Raw genomic sequence first — 10972 nt, 5'->3', positions numbered from 1 at the left:
TTTTTTAATTTTTTGAGACAGGGTTTCTCTGTGTAGCTCTGCGCCTTTCCTGGAACTCACTCTGTAGCCCAGGCAGGCCTCGAATTCACAGAGACCTGGCTGCCTCTGCCTCCCAAGTGCTGGAATTAAAGGCGTGCTCCACCACTGCCCGGCTTTAACCTTGTTTTAAACCTTAAAGAAAAAGCCAAGTTATCTCCTCTTCATAAGATTTCTCTTCTTGTCTGAAACTTGCAGGCACCCACTCTAGGCTGCACAATGGGGCTATAGGCAGGAGACATTAAATACAGTCCCCACATTAGAATCAGAAGTTACAGTCCTTCCAATCACAGGAGACTCCAAGAAATTATCAAAGGTTATAACTGACTTTCTTTCCTGCTGCTTGTAGCTACACGCAGTACTAGTTGTCTGAACACCGGTGTGCTTGCTTCTGAGACACACTCCCTCCCTATCTGGCTTCACAATGTCTAACATCTGCTACATCTTCACAAACTAGCCTATCTCACACATACCCTTACAACAGAATCCAGTGACAGTCTCCTAGCTCCTCTACAAATAGGATGACTTTGGGTGATATCTCCCATCTTGAAAACACACACATGTAATTTCTGGGTAGCTAGAGGGGAGAAAAAAAAATCCCCTGACAGATTTGATTTCATCCTGTTTCCAGACTGACAGACCTACCAGCAACATTTTAGATTTCCCATTGTTTTATTCTAAATATATGTAATTAAAAATCTCCAGAGAACTCAGAAATATGAAAGCCAAGGCATGGTAAAAGCAGACTTAGACTCCACTCTAAAGATGAGCAGTACACCACACATGAAGAGGAACAGTGCCAGGTGGAAGCTTTTCGAAGGAGCAAGTCTCAGAGACCTCCTCATACACGGACTTTGACTTCTGCAGGGCAACTCTCAAGTTTTACAGCAAACAGATTTCAGAGGGCTATAAACTTTCATTCAGTAAGTATGAAAGTTCTATTTTGCATAACCAGCTTGCCCAAGTTTATTAGTTTTAAACTTCAATAAAGTAACTTTCAATAAATATTTATTTTCGGTACGCATTCCTCCAATTCCTACAAATGAAAGAGATGGGAGGGGGTAGGAATAACATCATCCTTTATTTGCTGACTGAGTTAAAAAGGAAATACACTAAACACTGAAAATGTTGGCTTGGTTCTCCTGGTTTCTGCCTGTGTTCCTGATTCCCTGTGCCCAAACTCGGTCCCTGGGGGACAGCCACTGCTTCCTCGTCCAGCTCTGCATCTCAGGTTCCACTCATGTAAGCCACGCCAATGAACCCAGAGCACTCTATCTCATATGTACAAAAATACATGACTTCGGAGGAATGAAAACGTTTAATACATACAGCATGTATTTACAAGCTATGACTTCCACACCAGTAAAAACAAACACACATTTATTTTGTCCTTGATTTTTGGTGCAACTTATACACAAACATTACATCAGTTAGTCTGTACTCTTAAAAATAATAAATCAACAATATGTACAATCAAATTTACAACCAAAAGTCAATGAACCCGTTGGCGCGGTATGACTGCAACCCAGTGGACCAGCAGAGGCTCCTCCAGGCCCTGAGTCCTTCTTTACGACTGACCAGAGCACAAGAGAGACCTCTCTCATCTTCACTCCGGATGGAGCATCTTCAGTTCCAAGACTTAAGGTGCAAAAGATGTCGATTATACAGCTACAATACATGAGCAGACTTTAAAGTGAGAGAAAACATTTCACCCCCACATCCAACAATTATAATAAATATAGATTTAATTCCAAGTGCATATGATATTCAATCAACATTAGGGAGAATCAGGGATCCAGAACTTTTAGCCTAAGCCATGTCCACATCACACTTCCCTGTGCTCTGGTCGTCTCTCCAGTACCTTTCATGTGGCTTCTACAGATGGACCTTGTGATCTGCCGGGCATCCCAAGGCACAGAAGGGGTTATGTTCCCTCCCACCCCACCCCGGCCCCAAAAGGTGTTACTATAAAACCATAACTAGGGAATCTGGAGTGTAGGACAGACAGTGTTTCATCCCTCAGGAGGCCCACAAGTCGCCCAGGGTCTGGGCTGTGTGAGCAGAAGGGCACACAGTGCCATAAGAAGACTGCAGAGTCTGCTGAAGGTCCATCTGAAAGAAACGGAAATGGATGGGGAGCCACCCAGAGAAAGGCTGTGGGAGGGGACCAGTCTTGTGGGGAGGGTACGATGAGTTGGGGTACCAGCATGGGGACAGGGTCAGGGGTGAAAAAATGAAAACAAATCCTGTGTCATAGACAACATGAGGTGATTCTCTACTCCACTGAGCAGCTGAAGGACACTGTTCTCTGCTGTGTCTGTAGCTAGGCAGAACTGCCAAAGTCTGGTTAGAACTAGTGTGTTACCACAGAGCACAATCCAGCCACATTCCCTAAAGTGCACTCACGGCCACTCTGACTTTGCTGCCCCATGGCATCGTCAGGTAACACTGACTTCCAGGACATGGTCGTCTTGACTGGGAATGACCAGGATCTGCATGCCAGTGCTGGAGTTGAAGACCTGGCCAGCGGGCAGTGCCTGGAGTCGGGGCATGGGCAAGCCTTTGTGCTCGCTGCTGGAAGCCGAGTGTGTGCTGCCTCTACTCCGCACGCTGCTGCAGTCCAGCTGGTCATCTAGGTGCTTGTCCACTGACAGGCTGTCATTTTCTATCCAGCTGTCTGTGGAAGACACAGGAAGTCAGACCAAGCCACTGCAGCCAGCACGAGCCTGGGGAAGGGGGAAGTCAACCTGGGCTGTTATATGGATATAGAAGGGTCACTTGAGTGTCACATCGTCACACAATTACTGTGACTTTGAAACTAGTGCAACAGACTTCGGTTTGGGTATTAACTTCTACTGGCCATAAAAATATGTTCTAGGTTTCAGTCTGCCACATGAAGCTACAGCCTAGTCAAATGCAGATTTGATCATGAATTCTAAAAGGGCTCTGTCTACAGCTCTCACACTATGTTCAGTAGAAATCACACTTCAGATTCTGACTCTGAACTGGCAATGTGGTTTGGTCCTTTCAAGATGCCAGGTAGTGACAAAAAGGACAGTCCCGGTCAGCCCTCCCACCCCTGCCCCGCCCCCACCACGGCTGGGAAACATCAGGACAGCACTAAGAACACTGTGCAGCCCACAATTTGGGGAATCTCATCTCGTCTATATCTGCACTTCATCTATCTATCTATCTATCTATCTATCTATCTATCTATCTATCTATCTATCTATCTATCTATCATCTGTCTATCTATCTATCTATCATCGTCTATCTATCTATCTATCTATCTATCTATCTATCTATCTATCTATCATCTGTCTATCTATCTATCTATCATCTGTCTATCTATCTATCATCTATCTATCTATCTATCTATCTATCTATCTATCTATCTATCTATCATCTGTCTATCTATCATCTATCTATCTATCTATCATCTGTCTATCTATCATCTATCTATCTATCTATCTATCTATCTATCTATCTATCTATCTATCTATCTATCTATCCATCCATCCATCCATCCATTTCAAGGCAGGGTTTCTCTATGTAACAGCCTTGTCTGTCCTGGAACTTTTTTTGTAGACCAGGCTTCCCTCTGCCCCCCGAGTGCTGGTATTAAAGGTGTGGGCAGCCAAGCCCAGCTACATCTGTACTTTTAACCAGGCTCTGTGCGAGTGGTTCTGCACGGTAGGGGTTGGAGGTGAAGCTGTGCTCAGATGCTCAGTGGGTCTGGGCAGTGAGTGAACTAACTTGCGGTACTTTCCACTTGGGATGGGTTACTAGGCATGACCCACTTTCTGTTAGGAGGGAAGCTTCTGCTCCTCTGTAAACTCCTTACCAGCATCCAGTTGAGAGGCGTGAGCAGAGTGATGGGGGAGGTACTTAAACAGTCGGACATCAGGCAAGGGGAGGTAACCAGCAAACAGAGGCATCACTTCCATATGGACTCTGTGAGTGGCCTGGGCAGCCACAGGCATGGAGATGACACCACAGCTCTTCCCACACACAGCCCAGTTGCTGCTGTTGTCCACAACTGAAATGAGGAGGACACGGCATTTGTACAGACAGCAGAGTGGGACCCCCTTCCAGTGAGCATGCGTTCGGATAATTAAGGCACACCACTGTTTTAGTGAAACACTCAGTTAGTTCTAGTTTAGACAGGATCACATTAGATGCAGACAAAAAACACCTTTTCCATCAGATAAGTGAAGTGTTAAATGAGGCTGTTTGGAGGTGGCAGGAGACAGATCTGTCTGTGAGTAATTGCAAAGACCAGTGACCTGTGCTGCGCTTTGGATCTCAAACTTCCCAAAGGCTCCCGTGTCGAAGGCTTGCTCCTCAACTGGTGGTGCTACTGCAGGGTCACACCACAAGGATGCCAGTGATAAGTTCATGCAAATGGCTGTTAGGAGGTGGGGCCTGGATGGATGAAGGCCACTGGAGATGTGACTTGGAAGGGTCTCTCTTGTCCACAGATCCTTTCTCTTCTCAGCTTCTTGAGTGTCATGAAGTGAGCAGACAGACACCTTCATCATATTCCCCAGCCGCCTTGTTTCTGCCTCGCCTCAGTCCCAAAGCAATGGAGCCAGCTTGATGGTGAGTAGAACCCACTGAAACCACCAGCCAAAGAAAATGTGTTCCTCTGGATTTCACAGGCATCTGTCACAGTGATAGAAAGCTGGCCAACACTGCCTTGCTCCTGGTCCTGGGTGTGACCCTTCTTGGAGTGAGAATAGTGACACTAGCCTTCAGATGCTTCCCAAGGATGTGGAAAGGTGGCACACACTGCATCACTGTGGCACATTTTGGACACAGCAGGGCCTAAGTATGTGGCAGCTTCATCAACATAGATTTTTGTTGTTGTTGTTTTAAAACAGGGTCTGGCTGGTCTGGAACTCACTATAGGGACCAGACTGGCCTCAAACTCACAGAGATCCTCCTGCCTCTGCCTCTGCCTCTGGAGTGCTGGGATTAAAGGTGTACGCTACTATTGCCCAGCTGATCCACATGCTTCTTAAAGTCACCCCGACTGATCTAGGGTGATCCTAACCCAGCCCGGAGCCAGGATGGTGAGCAGGAACAGATCCTTCCCACAAGAAGCAGACGAGCAACAAGGAGGTTACAGCTTTCTATGCCATGTGTGACTTGAAGGCCAGGAGCGACAGAGGCAGGTAGGACTGTCATGATGCCAGCCCATGCTACAGAACAGGCAGGGAGGCAGGTCTCAAAGTACGGCTGCAGGGTGCCCTGATCTCCAAGTGAGCTCCAGGCTGCTGCCTCCATGCCACACTCATGTTGGTCCTGATGAAGGCACAGGCCACAGTCACCATCATATCCCTCACATTTTTCACCAGTATGGAAGGACTTCCTCCACCAAGCAGTCACATTACTACTGTGCAGTCTCAAATGCAATGGGAACTTGGACTGGCACAGCATGACCACCAGGCAGCGGTCTTCAAAGGCCCACCTCCTTCAAAGGCACTTGGATTAGGCACTTCTTTTGGTCTAATTCCAGAGAACCACAGACACAGGCTGCCTACCCTCACTCTGACCCTTGCCACCTCTAATCCATTCCCCTTCCTGTAATGCTCTCACTTGAGACTGTCCCCATCTCAATGTGTAACCTCTTCAGAAGAGGGGTAAAGATGTCCAGTCAAAACACCATGTGTAACTAGAGTTCACTGTTTTACCCCATCATCAGTAGCTGAGGACATCTGAGCTACTTCAGCCTGGTGCTTCATGCTTTTCACATTCTCAGCTGCAGGGTGGTAGCAGAGCGCAGAAGCGTGTAGAGTGTTCTGCACTGTGCTCAACAGGGCATTCCTCACAATAGCTCGGTACGTGAGATAATGACTTGCAAACTATGGTAATCAGTGCTAGTATTTAGCAAATACTTTCTTGAAAATGAACCACATGAGGTGGGCATGTCATGTCAAAGAAAACAGTTTAGAACAAGGCATGGTGATTCACACCTGTCATTCCAGAACTTCAGAGGCTGGGGCAGGAGAACTTCCATGAGCTCCAGGCCAGCCTGGGCTACAGCGTGAGACCATCTCAGCCCCTTCACCCCCGCCCCCCATAATCCCCAGTCAGTCTTTATCCTAACTGAAAAAACTTGGGACTTTAAGCAAAAATTGGAGTTAGCTAAGCTTGCATGCAAGCTGTATGAATGCCTCTGTACTGGACAACCCCAGCTCCCCCTGGGCAGCTGGGCTGCTCAGATGTGGGTTCTGATGCTGTGAAATGAAATACGTCTACAACTCGAAGATGTGTACACTTGGGAAATGGTGCACTCATGAAGCTACAAAGTGACACCTGGCCAAAGATCCACTCAAAACAGAAGATGAGAAGGCTGCATGAAATGAGCATTTCAGACTCCAAGCAGTGGTGATCTGTAAAGGCTTCCTCATGTATTTCAATTATACACTGTTTCTCCTCAGAGTGGACACAGACAAGGCACAGAAATTCAGTTACCTCTGACTCAGCTAGATAGCAAAGAGGTGAAAGACCCCAGAACATCACATGTACTGTTATTTTTCTACTTGGGAATAGTGACTTTTCATGAAAAATATGTTATGTGTTCACTGTACTATTTTATTGTTATTGTGTGTTTGTACATGATGATATTCACACTGTGTGAATCAGGCACACACATGTCCCCGTACACACGTGGAGGTCAGAAGACAGACAGGTTTGGGAGTCAGTCAGTTCTCTCCTTCCAGAGTGGGTTTCAGGGATTGTTAGACTGTGCAGAAAGCACACTGTTACTCCTGGGCCTTCTGCTAGCCCTGCTTTATTTCATGTGTATATGTATGTTCCTATGTGTGCACATGTGGAGGCCAGAGGTCAACTATGGCCATCATTCCTCAGGCACCATTCACCCTGCTTGGAGACACGGCCTCTCACTGGCCTGGATCATGTTAAGTAGACTAGCCTGGCAGGCAAGTGAGCACCAGGGTCTGCCTGTCTTGGCCTTCCCACACTGGGATCTCAAGTGTCTGTCACCACCTCAGCTTTTCTATGTAGGTTCTGGAGACTGGCCTCAGGTCCTTGTTCTTGCTCTTAGTGATCAAGCCACTTCTCCAATCCTGATTATGAAATAGAATCTCAAGTAGCCCAGGATGGCCTAGAATTCACTTTGTAACAAAGGCTGGCCTTAAACTCCTGATTCTTCTGTTATCTATCTCCCAAGTCCCGGTGTTACAGACACGTGCCACCACACCTAGAACACTGGTGTTTTGTTAAAATAAAATCTTTACATTATTATTAATGTATGTGCATGTGTCACAGGCATATGCATGACATGGCACGCTTGTGGACGTCAGAGGACATTTGGGAATTGGTTCTCTCTTTCCACTGTGGGCTCCAGGGGTCAAACTTAGGCCATCAAGCAGGAGCTTCAATGGTAGGTTCTTTTACCCGCTGAGCCATTCTGCTGGTTCCACTGTTGTTTTAAAAATAATAAACATCTGATTCATTAAAGGGGCTTTTGAGAACTGCAGGGCCTGGAGAGGGGAAGAGAGGATTGTGTGTGGTCAGGGCTTCAGCTGCCGGGAGCATACTGATACAGCATTAGGGCAATGGTGGGGCTCCGAACCTTACACCGAAGAGCAGATGCATCCATGGTCCTGAGTCCCCAGACTGCTGCACAACGCTTGTCAGAACACAATGAATAACAAAGCTGTGTTCAGTGAGCCCATGGCTTTGTTGTATCATGAATCTATCAGGCAAATGTTCTGATTCTAGAACACTCTCTCCCAGGACGCCACATTTCACTGAAGGCCATGGAGCATCACACCATCAAGAAGAGCTTGAGGCCTACCTTCGTACATAAGCTTTGTGGAAAAATATTCCTCAGACTCCACGAGGGCTTCATCCTTGTCCACATCCAGGAGGTCGGCGAGCCGTGTGATAGACACCTCCAAGGAGCAGAGCGAGCCTGTCCTACAGTACTCAGTCCCTGAAGCAGGGAGGATCTCAGCTCTCACATTGTACAGTGTCTGGAAGGAAAGGACAGACAAGATGAGGGACTACTTATCCGAGTGGCCAGAGGAAAGGCTGCTGAGGGCCAGGGCTCTTAGGTGCCTTTTGAATACAGGCATTTTCAAACATGGGAGCAAGGGCAGTGGAGTAACCCTCCATGTGTCTCTCCCACATCAAGGTTATTAATATTTACTTCATCTGTTTGATCTAAGTATCCATTAGGGTTTCTAAATCCTGCCTAAGATATTCTGAAGCAAATTCCAGACAACTTGCCATTTCCTCTCTTATGTCAATACTGACTATTACGAAAAAATAGATGTTTTTCTTACCAAAACACATCATTACCAGAACTGGTAAAATTAACACAAACCCCTGGGTATCATCTAATTCAGTCTATAACTTCCTTTTTCCTTACCAGCCTCATTCTCACTGGCTTTTCACACAAGCTGCCCAACACAAACCAAAAAAGATCCCCAACCTGCCTGCTGCTGTGCACAAGTGAGAAACGAGAAACATACATCACACACTGGCAGTTCCAGCGCAGAAGCCAGGCACTCTGCACCTGGCATGTGAGGGGCCACACGGCAGATCTCAACAGAGTACAATGCATTGCCATTCAAAGGAGATATCTGAGATCGAGAATTGTGTTCTTCTGAAGATTCATGGAAAGATGACAACTCTCTGGGGATTCATAAGGCCAGACCAGTTCTCAAACAGCCTTGGTAATGACTTACTTATCAATCATTCAATTAAGTCTGATCAGAAAAGGCAAATGTCCACCAATCCGATGGGCTGGTCTCCTGCTGCTCTTCCATTATGGGGCACCAGGAGCTGACACACGCAGACATGAGAACATACATCCAGCCCTCTGACTGGGGTGAGGTGGGGTGCAGCAGAATGCTGAGTAGCCCATTCACAGAGGCCAGCTCTGAGGTACTCAGCAGAGATACAAGGTTGCCCGTTCACACATCCTGCACCAAACATTAGAGGGATCCACTGGGTGGAATGGTTTTGACCCTACCAAAGGACACATTTCCTAAGGGTTCAAAGTGCCATCGATGGTGGCAGCGGAGCTGATCTCAAGTTATCCTCTCAACCTGCCTTCTGGAGAAAAGCCAATGGCTGCAGGAAGAGCTTGCCCTGACTGTTGACTCTGCAAGTCTGTGACTAGAACCTGGGTTTTTCAGTAAGAAACTACCAGCCGCAGCCAGTGGTGTCAAACCGTCCTGTGGCACAGTCTTTTCGACAAGCAGCACAGGGGCAACTGATGAGTCACAGAACAGAGTGGCACACACAAAACTTAAACACGTGGTGGTGGCGGCGGCGGCAGCAGATGGGGAGCGGGGGTGGAGTGGGGTGGGGGCGGGACGGGGGACGACAGGGATCTTTGGTTGGTGTGTAAAATGGATGAAGAAAATTTTCTTAATGAAAAAAACAACAACAACAACAAAAAACATAAGCACAAGCACCAAGACTATCAAGCCCTTAGAAACCTTTCTGACCTTGACTGCAGCGGTGATAGATTCTTAGATCTGAAACCGGAGATTCAAGTGTTGAAGGGAAAAAAGTTAGATTTCATCAAAAGTAAAAACTCTGTGCTTCTGTGGATATCATCAAGAGTGAAATGCTAACTGAAGAAGGGGTACACGTTTACAAGTAACACACAATAAGGGACAGATGCCGGGAAGATACCAAGAAGTTACAATCGAATAATGAAAAGCCAAACCACTCCATGTCAGCAGACAGAGGACTCAAGCCAGCATCTCTCCAGATGACCTGTAACTACAAAGCCACGTACCACCTGGCCTCGTGGGAACTCCCCACCCCACCCGACACACACTCTGCAACCACTGCAGGATGGTTTTGACCAAGGAACCAGCAGCTGCAGTACTGTGAGAAGGTAGACCAGGACTCCTGGAGAGCTGTTGGAGTCCAGCAGCTTTTCAAAAGCCTACCCAGAGTTACATTATGAGCCAGCTCCACTTGGGGTACTTATTCAAGAGAACCAGTTATGTGTCTATGTGTGTCTGAGTAAGAACTCACGAGTAGATTTCCCTAGCATCATTATCACAGTAGCACATTATCAACATGGAAGATTCTGGCCACTGGAAATAGATGGACATGTGGTCCATCTGCAGTGAAATAGCACATGGGTAAAGGAACTAAAGTCCTGATGTAGGCGGCGGTGGCACACGCCTTTAATCCCAGCACTTGGGAGGCAGAGGCAGGTGGATCTCTGTGAGTTCGAGGCCAGCCTGGTCTAACAAAGCGAGTTCCAGGAAAGGTGCAAAGCTACACAGAAAAACCCTGTCTCGAAAAAAATAAAAATAAAGTCCTGATGTGCTTCCAAATGGATGAGCCTTGAGGACACTGCTAATAAAGGATGCTAGTCACGTGTCACATGATATCGGGGTGGGAAACTCTGAGGAAGCGTAGATCCACAGGCAGACCTGCCTGGAGCTCACAGATTCACCTGGGTAAGGAGGAAATGAGGTGTGGACGTGGATGGAGAGAGGTTCTTTTGGGACACAAAGTGTTCCCCAACAAGATCTGAAAAGTGTTCACGTAGCTGAATGTAAGAACACGGTGAAATGCGCACTTTAAAAGGTGAGCACTGTCACACAGAGAGACACCTCAACAGCTTTCCACACAAAGGTCCTATCTGATTCTTAATCTTAAGAATACATTTCAGAAAGCCACCCGACAAAGGCTCGTGACTAGAACCTTGTACTCAGCTTGCAGGACCCTGAAGGCGAAGCTCTGCACACTGGGCATGAGAGGAAGGCAGAAGCCACATGGACAGTGAGCAAGTCAGACCTCCTCCGCACCAGTGAGTCCTGCTGCCGATCTTCACCTATCAGAGCTGAGTGACGGCACTACATACAAACAAGCCACACGCTGGTTATATTTAACTCTATGGCTAATGTACACAGTTGAAGACATGGGC

At 47.1% G+C, this 10972-nt stretch overlaps 1 protein-coding gene across 1 annotated transcript in view; it reads right to left on the bottom strand.

The window, feature by feature from the left end:
- Positions 1 to 1098: 1098 nt before the first annotated feature.
- Trappc10 (trafficking protein particle complex 10) overlaps positions 1099 to 10972 on the bottom strand; it is a 61952-nt gene continuing 52078 nt past the window's right edge. Inside the window, exons 21-23 of the mRNA XM_028860456.2 lie at positions 7865 to 8042; positions 3881 to 4075; positions 1099 to 2713 (exon numbers count right to left, since the gene is read on the bottom strand). Coding sequence (XP_028716289.1) covers positions 2475 to 2713; positions 3881 to 4075; positions 7865 to 8042 — 612 coding nt within the window. The 3' untranslated portion in view covers positions 1099 to 2474. The remainder of the gene's footprint in view (positions 2714 to 3880; positions 4076 to 7864; positions 8043 to 10972) is intronic.

The sequence above is a fragment of the Peromyscus leucopus genome, chromosome 16_21, assembly GCF_004664715.2.
Source record: "Peromyscus leucopus breed LL Stock chromosome 16_21, UCI_PerLeu_2.1, whole genome shotgun sequence".
Taxonomy (NCBI): domain Eukaryota; kingdom Metazoa; phylum Chordata; class Mammalia; order Rodentia; family Cricetidae; genus Peromyscus; species Peromyscus leucopus.
Note: the sequence above shows the minus strand (reverse complement) of the source record. Positions and strands in the feature narration are given on the sequence as shown.